Source organism: Podarcis bocagei (genome assembly GCF_964188305.1).
Source record: "Podarcis bocagei genome assembly, chromosome: 3".
NCBI lineage: Eukaryota > Metazoa > Chordata > Lepidosauria > Squamata > Lacertidae > Podarcis > Podarcis bocagei.
This window is the reverse complement of record NC_138127.1, coordinates 90,338,455-90,360,586: the sequence shown is the minus strand read 5'-3', so window position 1 is coordinate 90,360,586 and position 22,132 is coordinate 90,338,455. Positions and strand designations below refer to the sequence as shown.

Here is a 22,132-nt window from a genome sequence, read left to right as displayed (position 1 = left end):
CACCAATTCAGAAATGCTTTAAAGCTTCCTGTAGTCTGGAGCCAGAGAATGTAAATCTACACAGGAACTTCCATATCCCCGCTGGCATAGAAGGATGGCACAAGTTGGTAGATTAACATCTGGCACAAGAGGTCATGGCTTTTCAAAGCACAAACACGGGATTGTAAGCTCCGGGGGGGGGGGGGAGCTAGAAGATGGTAGTGCAATGGCTCTCTAAAATAAAACTGAGATATGGGGTAGGGCATCCCACAGAACAGACTGCAGCGGCACTCTATTTTTTGCAAGAGGGCGAGAGAGAAAAAGATTCTGGACACTGTCAGCTCTACCCTGAGTCTAGATTCACCCTGCCAATCCAAATTGGAAATGCAAACTGCTTCGGTTGAGAAGCTGTGCACAGGAACCTTGTAGAACCACCGACGGCAGAGGACAAAGACACATCACCAACGCTGAAATGGGATTCAGCTGCCAGTCTGGTTGGCTTCTGTAGGTGGAGTGTTAATGGGGCAGCCATCTTGTCTTTTGCCTCAGGCGGCAGAATTTCTTGAGCAGGCTCTGAAGACAGGGCCAGCGCTTTGGGTGGCCAGTATCCAGTTCCATTCTCAGAATTCAGAGTTGGCCCTCTTTGACAAACAAACAGTGGTAATAGTTCCCAGGGAAATTGTGCACAACAGTTCTCAGTCATGCAAAAAAGTAAATGGTGAACTAAAGAGAGACTAGAAGGCTGCAGTCGGGATCCATCTCCTTCCCCCTCTCTTTTAACAAACAGGGGAGGTGACAGTGACTTGGCCTGACTTTATATATATGGAAAAAATTCCACAAAACAGCACAACTCCCTTTTATCTGGAGCATTTGTTCCATAAATATTTACCTCATCGTGGGCTTCCTGCTTCTTCAACCCAGCGCATTTCGTTATTATAAGCTCATGGCATCGCTTATGGACTACGCAAGTGCAAACTGTAAACAAGAGAAACCGTATCAAGTTTGAGTTTTCACAAAGGCAGTTTTATTATTTCGTCCAGAAGGGGTTAGGTAACTGAAAATGAAAAAGGGAAAGGGAAATTCTGGAGGGTTGCTTCCCATTCCTACCCACCAGTCCCAGAGGATCTGAAAAACCTAAGCAATATACTTCTTAACTGAAGAGGGTGGTCTAGGGTTATGGTAGTTGAGCTGAATTGGGACAGGGTTGGGGGAACAAGTTGTCTTGTTTGCATCTAGTGGAACTTCCCCTCCTTCTCCTCCCCACTTCTGCTCCTGAAATCTCTTCCGGGTTTTCCCCTACCAACTCTTCGGAGAAGACTGGGGACACTGGGGGGGGGGATTTGCTGGGGGATGAAAGGGACGACAACTTCTGCTATGCAAACAGAGGTCCTTGCCCAAACGGGACAACTCTGCTGAATGCAACCCATTGCATGCTGTTCCAATGCTGCTATCAAGAGAATCATGGGGCCCTCGTGGCACACAAAAGAGATCCTGAGAATTCACAACACAAAGCGCTCGTTTTTGATCTTGAAGGCCCTAAACAGCTTGGGGCCTGCACTCATGTCAACTTCCCCACACTACATCCCCAGTGCTGTGCTCCTGTGCCTGCCACTGATGTCCATTAAACTGATGGCTAAGAGAGGGAGGGCCTTTTCAGTAGTGGCCCCACACTTGTGAAACTCTTTTCTCATTGAGATTTGTATAGCCCAATGCCTATTCACCTATAAGCAAGCATTAAGGACCAATTTCTTTTAAATTCAGCTAGGTAGCTGTGTTGGTCTAACACAGCTGAAATAAATAATAATAATAATAAATTGTCCAGTAGCACCTTAGAGACCATCTAAGTTTGTTCTGGGTATAAGCTTTCATGTGCATGCACACTAGAGTATCTGAAGAAGTGTGCATGCACATGAAAGCTTATACCCAGAACAAACTTAGTTGGTCTCTAAGGTGCTACTGGACAATTTTTCAATTTCTTTTAACTTGCTTTTGCATAATCAGGGGCTCTTTATTCGTTTAAATGATATAACTCTGAGCTGAATGTTACTTGTTTGTTTGTTTGTTTGTTTGTTTGTTTGTTTGTTTGTGTGATTGATTGATCCTGCTTTCTTTTATATTACTGATCAATGATCTTGTTCCAAGAACCAATGAATAGCAAAGATGCTAGCTCCTTATAACTTACACCACAGCTCTTATATTTGTATGTCAAATTTTCCTTACCTTGACATTGGTACCCTTGCTTTCCTATTACTCCCCTGGAGATGAAAAACAAACACACAGAGCATGGATTAGGAATCGGGAATGGACATATATTTTCACATCGCAACATTGACATGGTCAAGAGAGAGAGACACAGCCAATGACCAGGGATGAATGTACTGGCTGCAACCCAACTTATTTAAGGAGATTCCTCTCTTGGCTCTACAGATGGAATTCTTCCCTTTGTTTCCCCCTCCATCATTTTTGGAAATGTCACCAAGCATATACTTTGCCAAAAATCCCATGCCAAAAATTAAATAGATAGTTCTTAAGGCTCCTTAGGAACCACTTCTTCCGCAACCCTGACACTCTCTCTTTCTCTCTCTCTCTCTCTTACATGAAAGAAAGTATTGTGTGTTATCTGCACAGCCACACATGCTCCAAAGCCCTGAAAGGTCCTGCAGATCTGGTGCCTCTGAGTCCTTAATTCAGGCTAATCTTGGGCCTTCCAGATGTTGCTGGACTCCAGTTCCCATCAGCCCCAGCTGGCATGGACAACTGTCGGGGATTATATAGGAGCTGTAATACAGCAACATCTGTGGACCACAGGTTAGCCAGCCCTGCTGAAATGGTTGAAACTGAGAAGAAGAAAGCTTGAAAGGCTTCTTCCTCTATTTTAGTCCTGCAAAGATAAGAGACACTGTGGCTGTGGAGCTTTTCCCTGCCATAAGAGACATTATTGATAGATGTAGGGCCAGCTGAACATTACCTTCTGCAGTTTTAGTGTTACAGATCTGAAAAAAGACCCCTCTATCTGCCATGTATGCAAACGCACACACATTAGTATGATTCAGACAACCAGCCTTCTCATCGCTATCTGGGGCCGGGTAAAATTCAGTGCACTTGACCAATCCCTCGTCTGAACGAGTCAACAACTTAAAAATCTTACAGCCCATTCCTACGCATGCCTACTCGAAGAAATCAATAGGGATTACTCAAAAGAAGGTGTGCAGAAAGAATGCAAAGAGTTTGGTTCTATATTATCAAATAGCTGCAGCAACCACAACAATAGTTACCTTCTTTTCAACAAAAAGAATGGATTTACAGTAATTGAAGCAACCCACATGCTATCATGCAACACAACAAGCTAGCCCAAAGGTGGAGAACAGGATCTGGTGGGTGGGCTGGATCCTTACCTCCCGCCACCTGCACCCATAGGCCATTTTGAGTGGTAACTGGGGTCAATTACCTGTCAATTACCTGGCATAGCACTGATGCCAATTGCCCCAAAGTTATTTTTTGCTTTACCAAAAACTATTGAATGCAAAGGAAGATTTGTGTTCATAGCAAGCCCTGCTTGAGGGCTTGATGTCAATGCCAACCCCACCAGCGCTTCCTGTTGGCACCGATGAGTGCTTAATGCAAGCCTGCTTTAGCAAGGATCAGTTGCAATATGGAGTTCCCCAAACTGGGAACCCTGTAGCACAGCCAATCCTAGCATGAAAGCTCTAACAAGCATGTAAGCTTGGCACTTTCAGCAAGTAGGTACACAGGTGGCACTGTGGTGTAAACCACTGAGCCTCTTAAGCTTGCTGATTGTAAGGTCGGTGGTTTGGATCCCCGTGACAGGGTGAGCTCCCGTTGCTCTGTCCCAGCTCCTGCCAACCTAGCAGATCGAAAGCACACCAGTGGAAGTAGATAAATAGGTACCATTGCGGTGGGAAGGAAAACAGCGTTTCCATGCGCTCTGCCTTCCATCACGATGTCCCGCTGCGCCAGTAGCGGTTTAGTCAGGCTGGCCACATGACCTGGAAAGCGGTCTGTGGACAAATGCCGGCTCCCTTGGGCTGAAAATGGAAATGAGCGCTGCACCCCATAGTCAAATTTGACTGGACTTAACCGTCCGGGTGTCCTTTACCTTTCAGAAAGCTCCACTTGGGACAGCTGAGCAACTGACTGGCTTGATGAGGGCCAACCAGAAGTGCATTTTTAAGCTTCTAATCATTTCTGTGTGCCTGCAGCTCTGCCTGTACCACACCTGATACCACATATGAAACCAGGGTCTGGTTGGGGGGGGGATCCTTGTAGGCCAAACAGGGACCCATTCTGGGCCTAATTTGGTCTTCCCCTGAGCTAGCCGATGCCCAGCAATGACACCTCACAAAATACTTACCATATAAAGTCTCGGCAGTGTGAACAATATGTTGGTTGTCTAAGGTAGGTGGCCATAAACTTGTGCCCGTTAACCTGGTGGACCCTGCGTCGCACTGCCCCCTGGCGCTTCCGGGGCCGCATCCGCTCTCTAAACACTCGTTCCTCATTGTCTTTGGGTGCTAGAGAGAAAAAAAGAGAGAGAAAGAGAAATAACATCTCAGATATGAAAGCTGGTGAGAGAATCAAGAGAATGTAGTTTGATTTCCACATTGCACCGTGGCTGCAAACCACCACAATTCTTTCTATTTCCCCCTGGAGACTTTTTTTTTTTAATTAAACTTAAAAATATTTACATGTATATTTCAGACTCCAAATTTGTTACACATTTCTCTTTAAACTTTGACATCCTGCATTTCCCTCTATGCTGTTCTTAATCCTATCCCCTTTTAAATACTGCGTTCTAATAAACATTTCACCTAAGACATTTTCCTCTATTTCATTATCAATCTTCTACCACTGCTCAGATTTCAAATCCTGCTCGCAATTTCACCCAATTATTGCCCCCCCCCAATATTCCCAAAAAGGGCATGTATACTCTGTCATGTTGGGTTTTTTTCCTTCTTTTTTTTCTTTTCCTGTTAGTTTCGCAAGTTCCACCGTAGCTCATTAGCTTTAAAATCCATTCTTCTTTCATTGGGTGTTTTCTTTCCGGTTCTGCGTCAAACCACCCCAAAGTTTTGCCTGGTTCATCATACTTGGCTGGCGTTATTTATTTTATTTATTAAATTTCTACACCGCTTTTCATACAAGGATCACCAGGCGGTTTACAATATATGAGGCGAGAACTGTCCCACTTTCCCAAAGTTTATCTCTGGCATAAACCACGGATGCTTCTGGAATGCCTTGGTTATCTAGTTCCAGCAAGTGGCAAGATCACAGCTGCCGGGGGGGGGTGCATCTGGTGTGCCACCCCCTCCTCAGACACTGTTGCATGTCGAGGTCCCCAAGCCACCCCCTGAATAAATTGCAATTCACTCAGAATTTTTGTTTAAGGTTTTTGACATAATTTTGGCCACAATTTTATTAAAATATATAATGTGAGCGGTTGCTTAGGCATTGGTTCCGACTATCTGTCCCCACCCCGGGACAAAACTGACTTCCGGATTCCAGCGAAAGCCAGTAGGGGAAAACAATATTAGGGAGAGAATGGGGCTGGGCACCATACCGTCACCCCTCCCCGCATGCTCCCAGGGGGTTGCATGGCCCTAGCCCCTTGCCAGGGATACAGACAAATGTATGGCAAACCCCTGGATTCCTTTAATGGAATTCCCTTGCAGCAGCAGCAGCAATGGAGGGGCAGGCACAGCCAACCCTTACCCCACCACCAACCAAATTTTAACCAATGCCTAAGCGGAACCTTACAAGTTGTGGCAATTTGCTACGCAGTAGGCAAAAACCAAATGGCACCAGCCAATCTGCCAAATGGACAAAATTCCTACCAGGCCCCTGCCCTAAAAGCAGACGACCCCATGACAGGCATAGCAATGTCAAACAGCCCTAAATTAGGGAGGGTGGGCGAAGCAAGAGGCCAAAAAAGCTGTGTGACAAGAATATATAACCTTTCTGTAACTTTCAAACCTCTAATAAATATCATTTAAAAAAAAAAAGAGTATATAACCTTTGGGCCAACCCTCTAAATGGTAACATCAAAGTCTCCCCAACAACCCAACTTGGCCCAATCACAGTCATGGCCATCCAAACGGTTCCACCCATTAACCTAGAGGGGGTGTCTTGTTAGACCCCACCGCAACACGTGCTCTCCATGAAGGAGAACATGCTTTGCTAAGCCAGAAGGGGACAAAGGTGGCTTCTTACCCTAGTAGATCAAGCCTAGATTCCTGCTCTCTGCCCCACTGTTCACTTCCAGCAGCCCACAGAAATTGGCTGCAAGCAACTAAATCTTATTACACCTCCTTTCTTAATGAAACTGCAGGGTTTTTATAATGCAAATTGAAGCAGTTTGGAGTGTCAGCACACTGTCTGCATCAGATACAAAAGGCGAGGAAACGAGCGGTTCCATCGGCGTATTTAATCTCAATTGCCAAACACTCAGCATATTTTCTCAAGGAGCAAGCAGGATGATATATACAAGGGCCAGCAATGATCCCATTTGTTTTCTTTCTTTCCGCACCGTTTCTCCTTCTGCCATTTTCCCCGAAAACTGGGATGCTGTGGTCTCTTCCTTGTTCTTTAGCTATTGTGCTAAACCAAACGCTGCAGGGGGACTGCAACAGGCAGAGAGATCACACACACAACTTTTGGCTTCCAGCTGCGACGCCGCCATCAAAGGGAAGCCACGCAGTCTGTGTGCTGAGGCTTCCAGCTGTGTTACATTGCACTGAGTGAGACACACTCACTGTCCACCCACATCCTTTTTTGCTTGGGGTGGGGGGTGGGAGAAAGGATATGAACCAACCACTATCAATATCAGGGAGACATCCAAGGGGACAAGACCAGAGGGTTTGTATCCTGATACACTCACTGGGTTGTGAAGCAACATCTGATAACGGTGACACGGACCTTAATGAATTCAACTTGCTGGGGCACTAACAGAGATTTATTGTTATTTTTATTATTATTATACCATATGCTCCTGATATCTGATTTAGAAATCAGCAAAATAAATAAATAAGCAAACTCTGATTCAATTGCCTGGAAACTCAATAAGGCTGCTCTCTTCGGCCTACAAGTGCACTGCTGTGGGGCCTAAAAAGATCTTATTTTCTGCAGCTGCGTAGCATCAAGGGCTTATGGAGAAATACAAGGAGGACTTTAAGTTACCTAGCCATTGTATTTTAAAAAAAAATCAAATGTGTAGTTTAGCGTTTAAGTCATGTTATTAATATTCATAATACTAATAGCCTCAACTCCAAAGAGAGGGCCACTTATTCTATTATTATTATTATTATAATACCACACTTTTCTTTATAAATTCAAAGGGCTTGCAAAATTACTAGAACATGTGAAAAACAATAAATATAGCAATAAAGAGAATTTCATTTGGCGGCTCCTTAAGACTAATTATGAATAAGCTTTTGATTACAAAGCTTTCACAAGGAAATAACCAACCACTTCAGAAATTTCGTTGTATATATTAACTTATATACAACCCACTATGTATAAAATAATGAAAATAATTAAGTATCATATAATAAGAGCAGGCTAAGGGAAGTTAAAAAAGCAGGGAGATGAGGATGATTACAATTCATGAACATGGCACGTTACAGCCTAGAGGCCCCCAAAGCAGGAAGCTTGAATTCTTGATGGCTTGAATTCTGCAGTTCTCTAAAGATGATGCCCCAAATTTCCATCCCAGACAGACATACCAGAAATTCACCATGACCAATGTTACTGAAAGCTCCTGAGAGGTCCAGCAGGACCAGGGATAGATACTCCCTGGCGAAGGTCACCTACCAAGGTGATCAAATAATTCAAATAATTCTCCACTTAAAACCAAGGCTGGAATCCAGATTGGACAGAGTCCAACCGCTAACGTCTTCTCCCTTATTTCATCCTCAATATCCTGTACATGCCTAATCCTGCAAAGGGCCAAGTCCATTTCTGTAAGCCTGCTCACATATCCCAAGCATGCTGATCCTAGCCCAGCCCAGCAGGATCCTTGCCCAGAATTGTTCCAGGCATGTCTCATTGATACCAACACACACAAAAAACATGATTCTGACTCATCCAACATTTGTTTCCATTACAGAGAAAATTACGGGCAATTGCTTTACACCAGACATTTGGCAGAACCCTTTCCTGCAAACATAATCCCTAAGGGATGGTTCATATAGTTAGCTTCTCCTACACATGAGTTGTCGGGGTCTTGCTCACTTATGCCCATGCTCACTATTGTGCGAGGGAAGTGTGACAGGAGCATTTCTTTAAATGTGTGTATTCTGCAACATGTCATTGGTTTAATAACAGCGCATCATTGGCGGATTTACACTGGGCTATCCACACATCATTTTGCTTTATTCGTTGTTCTGCGACGCATCCCCGATGTTACCGCCTTATTGCCGCCTGCAGGGACACTCTTGGACTGTAGCATAATGGGGGGAAACTACACAAGACTCTTTCTTTTAAAAGTATAAAAACAAGAGATAAGATTTACTTGGTGTGCTTGCTCTTGTCGGATTGAATGCACAAGACAGGCAGGTAATACTTACATTACTGAAACATATTTACATGAATTTGTATGAGGGACTGACTAATACTTACAGACCGGCTCTGAGGCCAGCAGCAGCATAACGCAGCGCACTTGCTGCTCGAACAGTTAAAATGCACGCAACAGCTGATAACTGGACCAAATGAAAACAAAAACTGTCTCAGGCGTATAACATCACAGCACTAACCCTTTGCGTAGTATTTTGGATGCCCCCATTCCCACAGGGAGGTGGGGGTTGTAGTAATCTTTGTTCTTGCTTTTTTATTGTGTATTTTGTGGTTTTCTAAAAATCTCGCATTCTTATGTTGTGAACCGCTCTGAGATCCATGGATGAAGGTCATTATGCAAAATAAATAAATAAATAAATGATAGATGGATGGTAGATAGATAGATAGATGGATGGATGGATAAATAGATAGATAGATACAGATGATGAGAGAGAGAGAGAGAGAGAGAGAGAGAGAGAGAGAGAGAGAGAATAGCTAGATGATAGGTGGTAGGTAGGTAGGTAGGTAGGTAGGTAGATAGATGATAGAAAAATCTCAGCCCACTTTGAATGTATTTTGTGGTTTTCTAAAAATCTTCCATTCTTATGTTGTGAACTGCTCTGAGATCTATGGATGAAGGTCAGTATGCAAAACAAACAAACAAACAAACGATCGATCGATCGATCGATCGATCGATAGATAGATAGATAGATAGCTGGATAGATAGCTGGTAGAGAGAGAGAGAGAGAGAGAGAGAGAGAGAGAGAGAGAGAGAGAGATGACAGAAAAACTACAGCCCACTCTGAAGTGCTAACTCAGTGCTAGAGCACACGAGGACTCCAAGTTCAGTTTCCAGCAACCCCTTGTTGGAAAATTAATCCCACCTTTTCCTGTTTGGAGCTCCAGGTGGAACACATGGTTCTCCCCATTTCATCCTCACAATAACACTGTGAGGTAGGTTAGGCTGACAGACAGTGACTGGTCCAAGGTCAGTCCGTGTGGCTGAGCAAAAGGACTAAGAACCCTGGTCTCCCCGGTCTGAGTCCAACAGTCTAAGCATTGTGCCACACAAGCTCTTCTTCCACTGCCTGGGACCCTGGAGGGTTGCAGCTGGTCTTGGACAATACTGAGATAGATGAATGAGTGGCAGTTTCAAAATGTCCGCATAGAGATAAATTATGATCTCCTCCAACTGCGTTCCCAGGGTTTTTAAAAGTCAGCCTTGGAAATAACGTGCGGTATCATTTTTATATTAAATAACCTCAGAAATGCACATTCATATATATATATATATTTTCTCCCAACTTCAGCTTCCTGGAACTCTAAAATAGTCCCTTTTAGCACAGCAAAATCAATCAAGTAATGAGAAATCATTACTTAACTTAATTTATTGTGCATGCCCAATGGAATTTAGGAAGAAATTTAGTGAGAAGGTTTGATCCAGCAGAGAAGTGCCAGAATGCATTAGCTGAAATCTAGATTAACTAGCTAAGCACAAATGAGGGGATTTAGAAGTTTAGCCAGCTAATTATCAGTTGCCAAAGCATGGGGGGGGGGGGGGAGCTTTGCTTGGAGACCGCAGATTAAATGTGTTGAATGCCCCCCCAAATATATATATCCTGCTCTGTTCCAGTAACAAGAAGCCGAAAGCACCAGCCTGAAGATGACGAGTGAGACCTCGTCGAAACGTCGCCTAGACACCCCAACTCTTACACGGGAAGACACCCGAAGACAACAAAACCTGCATTCCTGTACCCGTGAAAATCTACGAAAGCAAATATCTCACCTCTACGGGGAGGAAACCTTCCAGCTGACAAGAACCTACGAGAAACTAGAAATCCGAAGAGCCACCATCTTATGTGATCTCTTGTTCCTACGCAACTGCCGAGACAACAACTTAATTCCCACATGCTTCCAACTTAAATTCCACTCTAATAGTGTGTCCTAGGGAGCCATCAGGTTTTTTGTAGATTAGGACGTCAAGGAAGGGAAGTTGGTTGTTGGCTTCTATTTCCATAGTGAATTGTATTTTGGGGTGTAGGCTGTTGAGATGTGTGAGGAAGCTATCTAGTTTTTCTTTCCCGTGTGGCCAAATTACAAAGGTGTCGTCAACATATCTGAGCCAAAGTTTGGGTTTGTGTTCTGACTTGTCTAAAGCATTGGTTTCAAAGTGTTCCATGTACAGATTTGCGATGACCGGTGAGAGGGGTGATCCCATAGGTGCTCCTTCTATCTGTTTGTATCTTTGTCCATTATGGATGAAGTACGTGTTGGTTAGGCAGTGGTTGGTCAGGTCCAGGATGTATTCGGGGGGATTGTATTTGTTTTGAATGGCTGTCAAGGCTTCATTAATGGGCACTTGTGTGAAGAGAGATACAACATCGAAGCTCACAAGTAGGTCATCGGGATGTAGGTTTTGCTTCTTTATTGTTTCTATGAACTGGAAGGAGTTTGTAACGTGTGAAGCGATAGATTCTGCATAGGGCTGAAGTTGCTTAGCGAGAAATTTAGCGAGATTTTGTAGAGGTGAGCCTATGGAGCTGACTATTGGTCTGAGTGGTGTTCCTTCTTTGTGTATCTTGGGGAGACCGTAGAGTTTGGGGCATCTGGATGATTTTTCTCTGGGGATGATTCTTAGCTGGATTTCTTCACTGATAGGAGAGGCTTTTATTTTGGATTTGGTGGTTTTTTCCAGATAGGTGGTGGGATCTGTTTTTATAGGTTGGTAGGTAGGGTCTTGGAGTAGATTTGATAGTTTTGCTTGGTAGTCCGATGTGTTCATCACAACAGTGGCATTACCTTTGTCTGCTGGGAGAATGATTATGTTGTTGTCTTTCCTCAGGTTGGTGAGTGCTTTCTGTTCTTCTTTGTGTAAATTGCTTCTGGGTGGTTTGCTGGAGCAGAGGATGTTGGTGACTTCAAGTCTGATTTTATTGGCTTCATCTGGGTTGATTTTGGTTAGGCTAGCTTCGACTCCGCATATGATGTTTTCCGTGGGGATGCGTCTCGGGGCGACTGCAAAGTTGAAACCTTTGGAGAGTACTTTGGTTTCAGTTGAGGTGAGGATCCTGTCTGATATGTTATGTACTGTTTGTTTCATGGGTTGTTGTGGAGGGTGGCTGGGCTTCTGGCGTTTCTCTAGTTTGTGGAGTTTGTTGGTGTGTGTGTCTGTCTTATGTGAGGACTCAGTTTCAGCTCTCCAAACGGCTAGTTGTTTGCATTTGTCCCAGAGTGCAGGGTGGATTTTGTTACAGAGTTTGAGGTGAAGAGTGAGTAGATCTTTGTTGGTTTGGTTTAGTAGGTATCTTTTCCTATGTAGTTCGTTTCTGATTAGGGATAGTTCAGTTCGTTTCAGGATCCTTTCGGTAGCTGGGGTTTTAGAGTGGAATTTAAGTTGGAAGCATGTGGGAATTAAGTTGTTGTCTCGGCAGTTGCGTAGGAACAAGAGATCACATAAGATGGTGGCTCTTCGGATTTCTAGTTTCTCGTAGGTTCTTGTCAGCTGGAAGGTTTCTGTTCCAGTAACAAGAAGCCGAAAGCACCAGCCTGAAGATGACGAGTGAGACCTTGTCGAAACGTCGCCTAGACACCCCAACTCTTACACGGGAAGACACCCGAAGACAACAAAACCTGCATTCCTGTACCCGTGAAAATCTACGAAAGCAAATATCTCACCTCTACGGGGAGGAAACCTTCCAGCTGACAAGAACCTACGAGAAACTAGAAATCCGAAGAGCCACCATCTTATGTGATCTCTTGTTCCTACGCAACTGCCGAGACAACAACTTAATTCCCACATGCTTCCAACTTAAATTCCACTCTAAAACCCCAGCTACCGAAAGGATCCTGAAACGAACTGAACTATCCCTAATCAGAAACGAACTACATAGGAAAAGATACCTACTAAACCAAACCAACAAAGATCTACTCACTCTTCACCTCAAACTCTGTAACAAAATCCACCCTGCACTCTGGGACAAATGCAAACAACTAGCCGTTTGGAGAGCTGAAACTGAGTCCTCACATAAGACAGACACACACACCAACAAACTCCACAAACTAGAGAAACGCCAGAAGCCCAGCCACCCTCCACAACAACCCATGAAACAAACAGTACATAACATATCAGACAGGATCCTCACCTCAACTGAAACCAAAGTACTCTCCAAAGGTTTCAACTTTGCAGTCGCCCCGAGACGCATCCCCACGGAAAACATCATATGCGGAGTCGAAGCTAGCCTAACCAAAATCAACCCAGATGAAGCCAATAAAATCAGACTTGAAGTCACCAACATCCTCTGCTCCAGCAAACCACCCAGAAGCAATTTACACAAAGAAGAACAGAAAGCACTCACCAACCTGAGGAAAGACAACAACATAATCATTCTCCCAGCAGACAAAGGTAATGCCACTGTTGTGATGAACACATCGGACTACCAAGCAAAACTATCAAATCTACTCCAAGACCCTACCTACCAACCTATAAAAACAGATCCCACCACCTATCTGGAAAAAACCACCAAATCCAAAATAAAAGCCTCTCCTATCAGTGAAGAAATCCAGCTAAGAATCATCCCCAGAGAAAAATCATCCAGATGCCCCAAACTCTACGGTCTCCCCAAGATACACAAAGAAGGAACACCACTCAGACCAATAGTCAGCTCCATAGGCTCACCTCTACAAAATCTCGCTAAATTTCTCGCTAAGCAACTTCAGCCCTATGCAGAATCTATCGCTTCACACGTTACAAACTCCTTCCAGTTCATAGAAACAATAAAGAAGCAAAACCTACATCCCGATGACCTACTTGTGAGCTTCGATGTTGTATCTCTCTTCACACAAGTGCCCATTAATGAAGCCTTGACAGCCATTCAAAACAAATACAATCCCCCCGAATACATCCTGGACCTGACCAACCACTGCCTAACCAACACGTACTTCATCCATAATGGACAAAGATACAAACAGATAGAAGGAGCACCTATGGGATCACCCCTCTCACCGGTCATCGCAAATCTGTACATGGAACACTTTGAAACCAATGCTTTAGACAAGTCAGAACACAAACCCAAACTTTGGCTCAGATATGTTGACGACACCTTTGTAATTTGGCCACACGGGAAAGAAAAACTAGATAGCTTCCTCACACATCTCAACAGCCTACACCCCAAAATACAATTCACTATGGAAATAGAAGCCAACAACCAACTTCCCTTCCTTGACGTCCTAATCTACAAAAAACCTGATGGCTCCCTAGGACACACTATCTACCGGAAAAAAACACACACCAACCGCTACTTACATGCACAATCACACCACCACCCTGCACAAATAAACTCCGTAGCCAAGACTCTCATCTCCAGAACCAAACGCCTGGCTGACAAAGACCACTTGACAACTGAGTTACAGAATCTCTCAAATGTGTTAATCGCCAACGGATACCAACAAAACAGGGTTACGAAACTAATCCAAAAAGAAACACCCCCCAAAAACCAAGACACAGAAGAAAACAATGGCATGGCCCTCCTTCCTTATATCAAGGGCACTACAGATAAAATTAGCAAAATCCTCCATAAACACAATATCAAAACAGCCTTTTGCACCAACCAAAAAATAGCCAATATCCTCAGAAACCCCAAAGATAAAATCCAGTTAGAAAACCAAGGGGTCTATGAAATACCCTGCAAAGTCTGCCCAGCCACGTACATTGGACAAACAAACAGACGAATAAATGCACGTATCGCAGAACACAAGAATGCCGTCAAAAAAGAAGAAAAAACTTCCTCTCTTTACCAACACATGAAAGAAACAGGACACGAAATTAATTTTGCAGATTCCAAATTGCTCTTTAACATGGAACATCACCACAAGAGAATAATCATGGAAGCCATCGAGATAGAGAAACACCCTCACAACATGAACAAGCGTGACGACACGTCCCGCCTGCCAGACATCTGGAAATTAGCCCTCCCCACAAAAACCGACACCAGAACCAGAGGCACACAGAACGCCATCTCCAATCAACCACACCAGACCCAAACCCAGACCCTCTCCACAGATAAATTACAGACACCATCCAGTAGCCAAACCATAGTGGCACCTCCGGATGCTGCACCCCCCTGCAATCCCTACACAGATCTGGCTGGCACAGGGCACAAAACCACAGCTCGCCCCTATACACGAAGCCAAGCCAGAGCACAACTAAGTGCAGTACAGCCATCTTCTCAGAAAAACTCTTCACAAGCTCAAGAGGTCAAGACACGAAAGCTTTAGCAACTAATCCACACCTAATGACCCTCCTAAATGGTACTCAGAATATCACTCAAGAAATCTCTCAAGATATCCCTCAAGTAATTAATGAACAAAAGAAGAAAAGGCACACTAACCTGGGAACTTCCTCTCTGCCCAGAACGTTGGAGGCTATACACCACACCCCCTCAACAGTATTTATAGGAACTCAAACACTGAGATCCTGCTCTGTTCTAGTAACAAGAAGCCGAAAGCACCAGCCTGAAGATGACGAGTGAGACCTCGTCGAAACGTCGCCTAGACACCCCAACTCTTACACGGGAAGACACCCGAAGACAACAAAACCTGCATATATATATATATATATATATATATATATATATATATATATATATATATTGCTTTCGTAGATTTTCACGGGTACAGGAATGTAGGTTTTGGTGTCTTCGGGTGTCTTCCCGTGTAAGAGTTGGGGTGTCTAGGCGACGTTTCGACGAGGTCTCACTCGTCATCTTCAGGCTGGTGCTTTCGGCTTCTTGTTACTAGAACAGAGCTCGTCGAAACGTCGCCTAGACACCCCAACTCTTACACGGGAAGACACCCGAAGACACCAAAACCTACATATATATATATATATATATATATATATATTCATGTGTGAATGTTAAGCCGACGCTAGATATCTCAGGTAGTAAGAGAGGCTTTGACTGGTACATGTAAGTTTGCAAGACAAAAAGCAACCAGCAACCTTGGTCACATTTAATTACGGCCTTTCCAGTGTAAAAACATGAGTTTTCACCTTTCTGGCTTAATTTTAATAGAGAGGTTCATAAAGGACGGGGTCCATGAAAATGCCATACAAGCAACTTTCTAGGGAACTACAACTCATTTCCACAGAGCCTAGGACTTGCCGATCAGAAGGTGGGCGGTTCGAATCCCCGCAACGAGGTGAGCTCCCGTTGCTCGGTCCCAGCTCCTGCCCACCTAGCAGTTCAAAAGCATGTCAAAGTGCAAGTAGATAAAGAGGTACCGCTCCGGCGGGAAGGTAAACAGCGTTTCCGTGGACTGCTCTGCTTCGCCAGAAGCGGCTTAGTCATGCTGGCCACATGACCCGGAAGCTGTATGCCGGCTCCCTCAGCCAATAAAGCGAGATGAACGCCACAACCCCAGAGTCAGTCACGACTGGACCTAATGGTCTGGGGTCCCTTTACCTTTACCTTTTAATTGTTCAAAGACTGAGAGAAATGAAAATATATCTCACGTATGTAGGGAATTCATGTACATTCTACATTTACACATAAGGAATGGTCCTGGCGAATCAAGCACTTTGAAGTTCTATTTGTACCAAAGGGCAGGGTGGATTTGATTTAAATCATGATTTAAATCACTAGTCAGTAAGACTTGATTTACCGTATTTTTCGCTCTATAAGACGCACCAGACCACAAGACGCACCTAGTTTTTGGAGGAGGAAAACAAGAAAAAAAATATTCTGAATCTCAGAAGCCAGAACAGCAAGAGGGATCGCTGCGCAGTGAAAGCAGCAGTCCCTCTTGCTGTTCTGGCTTCTGTGATAGCTGCGCAGCCTGCATTCGCTCCATAAGACGCACACACATTTCCCCTTACTTTTTAGGAGGGAAAAAGTGAGTCTTATAGAGCAAAAAATACGGTAAATCATTTTTTTTACAGAAAGTCTCATTCCTGCTGGAATAATCTTAATATTTACTACCAGATGAAGGTTTCATTTTTGGAATAATAAATTTTCAGAGTAGTTTTTACAGTTATATCAAAAATTACTGATTTGGTTATACTATTAGAAATACAAAGACAGGTAATTATGAAATTATTGTTTATATTTGGACAACTTTTCTGCTGTACTTTATTGGAAGGAGAAAAATAATCATTTCCTTAATAACAATTTAAATAATTTATTTAACTAAAACAATAACATTATAGCATATTTATCCATGTTTGTTGACTGATGTGATTAAACGATTAAAAAAATAATAATCTTAGACTGAGTTTTAGCACACATGAAAAACTTAAATCCTTATTTCCTGATGAATAGCCTTTGGACTATAATGTAACTTAAATAGAAAACTATATTTAGAAAGATTTTTGCTATAAAAGCATTTTATTTTAAAAATCCGATTTAAATTTTAAAAATCCATTTTTTAAATAAATAAATTAAATCATTGATTTTTATCCACCCTGCGAAAGGGAGAGGTTTGATCAAGTGCTCAAAATCTCTCCCATTCAAAGGAATGGGAGTTGCAGATGCCAGGCTTGGGTTGGATTGCACCCTAAGTGTAAAGCTACCAACACAAAAGTAATGGATGCTCGACAACCTGTGTTTCGGCCCGTGCTCCTTGTGAGTACGCTAAGAGGACCTAAGCCATTCTGTGTGGAAAAAATGTGCAACCATCCAAAAAGGGACATGGGATTTGGTGTCTTTGATCATTAGACTCTTCCTATTATCCTATAAAAGACGCAACAATATTCCAGAACATCTACAAAATCCTACTGTCAGGCAGTAGGTAGGAGATGTGGAGAAAGAACTGAGTCTGGGATAACCAGCATCTCTGAAGAAGAGATGAGAAAGAGGATTGTGTGTTGAAAGTAAAATGAGCATTACCAGAAAGCAGGCTGGGCATCAGGATTATTAAATAGGTACTAATATTTAAATGCTACAGTTGGAGAATATGAAAGAGTTCTAACATGGTAAAAGTCTGTTAATGTTTCCCCCAAAAAGTTCAGATCAGGCAGTTTTTCACACCTTTTTTTTAAAAGTGTTGCTAAAAATGTGTTCCTAACCCTACTTATGCAAACGAATGAGCCCCATGGGCACACACACAAAAATTACGATTATTTATAGCGAACCATTCATACTGGAATCAAATCGTACAATTGTTACTTCAGGCCCACATAAGTGATTCATCTCCCTTCAGGTCAGCCATCAAAATTATTCTTGCACACCACTGGGGGTCACTCTAGCCTGGCAATTAAAACAGTATCAAATGTTTTTCTTTTTAATTATGAAGGTAAGGAGACCTTAAAAGCCAATTTCCCAACAGCATTCACCGAGGGTTGACTTTTGCACAAAGTATGTGAAAGCTCTGCGGAGGAATCAATCAAAGGTACGTGGGAGAAAAGTTACTTTGAGCCTTTCTTCAAGTAATAATATACTTTTCAAGAGCAGCATTTGTTTATTTACTGGATTTGTACGGCTGCTCATCAATGTATGTTCTCTAGGTGGCTCACAGAATAAAGAATAAGTTGAAATGATTCAATGCTTAAAATGCAAAAAAGCATTAAAAGTTCCTTTCTGGTAGAGGAAAAATAAAATATATATTGTACTGTTTTGTGCATCCATGGCTATTGCTAGAATTTTTTTGTAAAGGACTGTATGTGTGTGTATGGTTTTCCCAGTAGTGATGTATAGAAGTGAGAGCTGGACCATAAAAAAGGCTGATCGCCAAAGAATTGATGCTTTTGAATTATGGTGCTGGAGAAGACTCTTGAGAGTCCCATGGACTGCAAAAAGATCAAACCTATCCATTCTGAAGGAAATCAGCCCTGAGTGCTCACTGGAAGGACAGATCCTGAAGATGAGACTCCAATACTTTGGCCACCTCATGAGAAGAGAAGACTCCCTGGAAAAGACCCTGATGTTGGGAAAGATGGAGGGCACAAGGAGAAGGGGACGACAGAGGACGAGATGGTTGGATAGTGTTCTCAAAGCTACCAGCATGAGTTTGACCAAACTGCGGGAGGCAGGGGAAGACAGGAGTGCCTGGCGTGCTCTGGTCCATGGGGTCACGAAGAGTCGGACACGACTAAACAACAACAACAATGTGTGTGTGTGTATATTTAGATATATAAACACCTTTCCACAAAGAAGCTAATATTATATTTCAACATTTTGTTACGACAGATTGTCACTGACTTCTGGCAAATTGCCATGATTAGAAGCTGAGATGCAATAGAAAGTGACGGTGGCTGTGCTCAGAGACAGGGATGTTTTCGAATACCAGTTTCTGGAAACCACAGCAAGGGTTCTTGTGACGGTTTCTCACAGGCATCTAGATGGCCCCCGTGAAAACTGGATGCTGGAACTACATAGATGGACCATTGGCCTGATCCAACAGGCCTCTCTCATGTCACCTTTTTATGAAAGTTTTACTAACAGAAACAATTCACCAAAATGTTGCCTTGACTAGGTCCCATGGAAAGCAAAGGAATGAGATGAATTGCTGGGCCCTCTCCTCTGACAACGCACCTGAAGTTTGACCTAAATATACAGACCTCAACCATCACCGGATCTCAGAATACTGTGTTATTTACATATAAAAGGCGGCCTGATTCAGATGCAATGACGAAAGCCCATGAGCTGCACACCTTCCTCTTCCTCTATCCTTCGCGCACAAAACTTCTGACTGTGGTTTGCATCAAGCCATAGGTTCCTGTTTTGTCCAAATACTTTGTGCACACAATTGTTATCAAACTAGGATCAAAATGCGGTTTGATAAGCAATTATGATTTGTACAACCACAATTTCCATATTCATCTTCAGTTTTTTTTTTGGGGGGTGGAATTATGAAGAAGCTCAAGAAGTGGACTTGAGCAAGAACACAGGAGGTACATATTTTCATCCATGAAATGCTGGAGGGGATACAACCACATTGTGCCATTGGAGTGTACATTAATGGCACGGCATTGTTGCAACGCATCCATGGGCATCAGTAGTGGACCACAATGTTTTGTCAGGGCCCACTGGTGATGCCTGCCATAAGCCCCTCCAAAGAGTGGTCCCAAATGGGGAGCTGTTTAAATTTCCCACAATGCCCTGGTGCAACACTACATGGAGGACGTTGTAGGAAACCCCACATTTTGCAGTAGGGAGTGTGACTTGGGCCTGAGTTCATTACCCTTTAATTCACCAAGTTACTCCATTGGTTTCTAAAACACTAGTATGGCACACCCCATTAAACAAGGAACTTTTCTTCTTCTTTGTGTTTTCTATTCTGCGCTAGATCAGACAGCAAGACCATCGTTTTCACTCAGAAGTAGCAGGCATTTAAAAAACCTGCACCCCTGCTTCCCAACTTATAATAACGTGGGCTTTTCAATAGATAAGACTGCAATATACGAAAAGTTCAGCGGAAAACAATTAGAGCTAGTGACTTGTCAGAACAATAGAACAAAAACAATCCATTGGCATCCCATAGACCAGAGATGGGTAACGTGTGATTCTCCAGATGTAACTGGACAACCATTATGACAGTCCCTGACTACTGACCATGCTGGCCGAGGCTGATGGGAGCTGGAAACCAACAATATATGGATTCCCCATCCCTGCCACTGGCCAAGCAACCACTTTATGCTGTGCAGGTGCATTTGAACTGAAAAGGTCTTAGTTAGTCCCTGGGAAAGAATCATCAAGGAAGTCTGACATGTCTCCTTAGACACAGGATTACACAGCCATGTTCTGCTCCTTGTAGTAAATACGTGAGAAGTCAGAAGAATTCTTAACAACCCTTCTTTGATCCAGCAGTCTTTTCCTGTTTGTTCAGGTGCTACCTAGCTGATAAAAGGTGATAAGCATAATAGGATTTAATCCTTTCTGGATTCCCTGGAGAGTCTTGAATTAGGGTGTATTATTTAGTATCCCTTCAATTTGCTCTTTAAAAATTTAGTAACAACAACAACAATAATAATAATAATAAACTTTGCACAGAGCCTGCAAACTATAAAGGACTGTGTCTAGTTGGCCGGAGCAGAAATACACCTAAGAAATTAAACCAATTAGAGAAACTTGTGGGGTGGTCAACCACTCCTGCCCTGTCCCTGAGGGGCCTACTTTGATGTTGAGTTGCGTTCTCCAGCCTGGTCTCCTCTATATCTTTGTTGGACTACAACTTGCACCTGCCCCAGCCAGCGTGGCCAATGGTCAGTGCTGGCTGGGGCTGATGGAAGTTGTAGTCCAACAACATCTGAAGGGTACAGCCAGGTTGTGAAAGGCTGCTTTGCTTTTTGTGCCTGTTAAAAGTATAATTGGCCTGTGTGTCCTTTCTTTCAATCTTGATTCCAGCTGGGAATCATCATCAGCATCTACCTGATGCTGCCGATAAGGACTTAAGCTCACACGGTTGTCAATAAGTTGCATTTTCTCCCCCCCCCCTTTTCTTTTCTTACTGTGTGTTTAACTCTATACTTCACTTTCCACAACTCCCACCTGAAACCTTGAAAAAGAGTTATTTCTCCCAGGATCAATTTTGTCCTTTTATGGTTTGTCAAACATTGATTTCTGCCTTTGTTTTGCTCCTTGCCTTGGTTTCGAAAGCACTGCAGCTGTCACCAAAATAGACAGGGCTGTTTTTGCCATACAGGAACAGTATCATCCGCAGATCACATTGCAAACAGATATATACCAGTGGGGAAATGAGGTCCACTCTGCAGTGTGCAGGTCTGGATCCATATCTCAGGGGGCTCCGAGGGCTGGAGTCAGACACAGGTTGGCACAAAAGATGCAGAGTTCCGTCGTCAGTGAAGTTAACCATTTATTCAAGGAAACTGCATACAACTCAGCAACACTTCTCAGCAGGTCTTGCCTCTATGGAGCAATTGCCAGGACTGAAGCTCCCTGCCTTCAACCCTTTCTAAGGCTCTCCTGTCCCGGATGTTTCCCAAGCAGTCTCAACCTGCATCTGCCCACCTTTGGCCTCTGTCCTGCCCTCCTCCTTATCCTTATTATCCAGCACATTCTTGGAAACCAGCAGGGAGGGGAGCTTGTTGTAGCAGGAGAGGGAGACTCCCTGGATTCTTCAACAGTCTCTCAGTCCCCCTCCTCTGCTTCAGCCTTGGAGTCTGAACTGCTCCCTGTCACAGGTTCCTCCTGCTCACTAAACCCTGTTGCCCCTTCAGCATCGAGTCCTTCCTCCCAATCCTCTCCCTCTGACTTCCCTTCGGTCTCTGATCCGTCCTCCTCTGGGGTTTCCCTTGGGGGTTCCCCAGCTGGTGCCTCCCAAACTGCTCCTCTTTGTCTGGCCAGTCCCTAGCATCTGAGTAGGCTGTCCTTTGGGACCCCTGACGCAGATCAGACGGCCCTAGCACTAGCCACTCATGGAGCCCTGTGGTGGTGGCATTGCTGTAACCGCCAACCTCCTCCTCCTCCTGTCGGCTTACCTGTGGCAGCAGTGCTTTAATGAACTGGGAAGCCACACGGCTGCTTGGCTCATTGCAGCACAGCCAGATGTGTGAAGGTGTAGGAGCACAGCCAGCGTACATCTTGGGCTTGTTTGGATCCCTGGCCCTGGGGAGGGAGCCACTGGATATGCC

The 22,132-nt window shown here is 43.7% G+C and overlaps 1 protein-coding gene across 1 annotated transcript in view; it reads right to left on the bottom strand.

The window, feature by feature from the left end:
* The window catches only part of PRKCE (protein kinase C epsilon), a 318,307-nt gene that overhangs the window by 94,643 nt on the left and 201,532 nt on the right, over positions 1-22,132 (bottom strand). The window contains exons 3-5 of the mRNA XM_081188544.1: positions 4,352-4,511; positions 2,200-2,234; positions 869-954 (exon numbers count right to left, since the gene is read on the bottom strand). Of these exons, the coding sequence (XP_081044670.1) occupies positions 869-954; positions 2,200-2,234; positions 4,352-4,511 (281 nt within the window). The remainder of the gene's footprint in view (positions 1-868; positions 955-2,199; positions 2,235-4,351; positions 4,512-22,132) is intronic.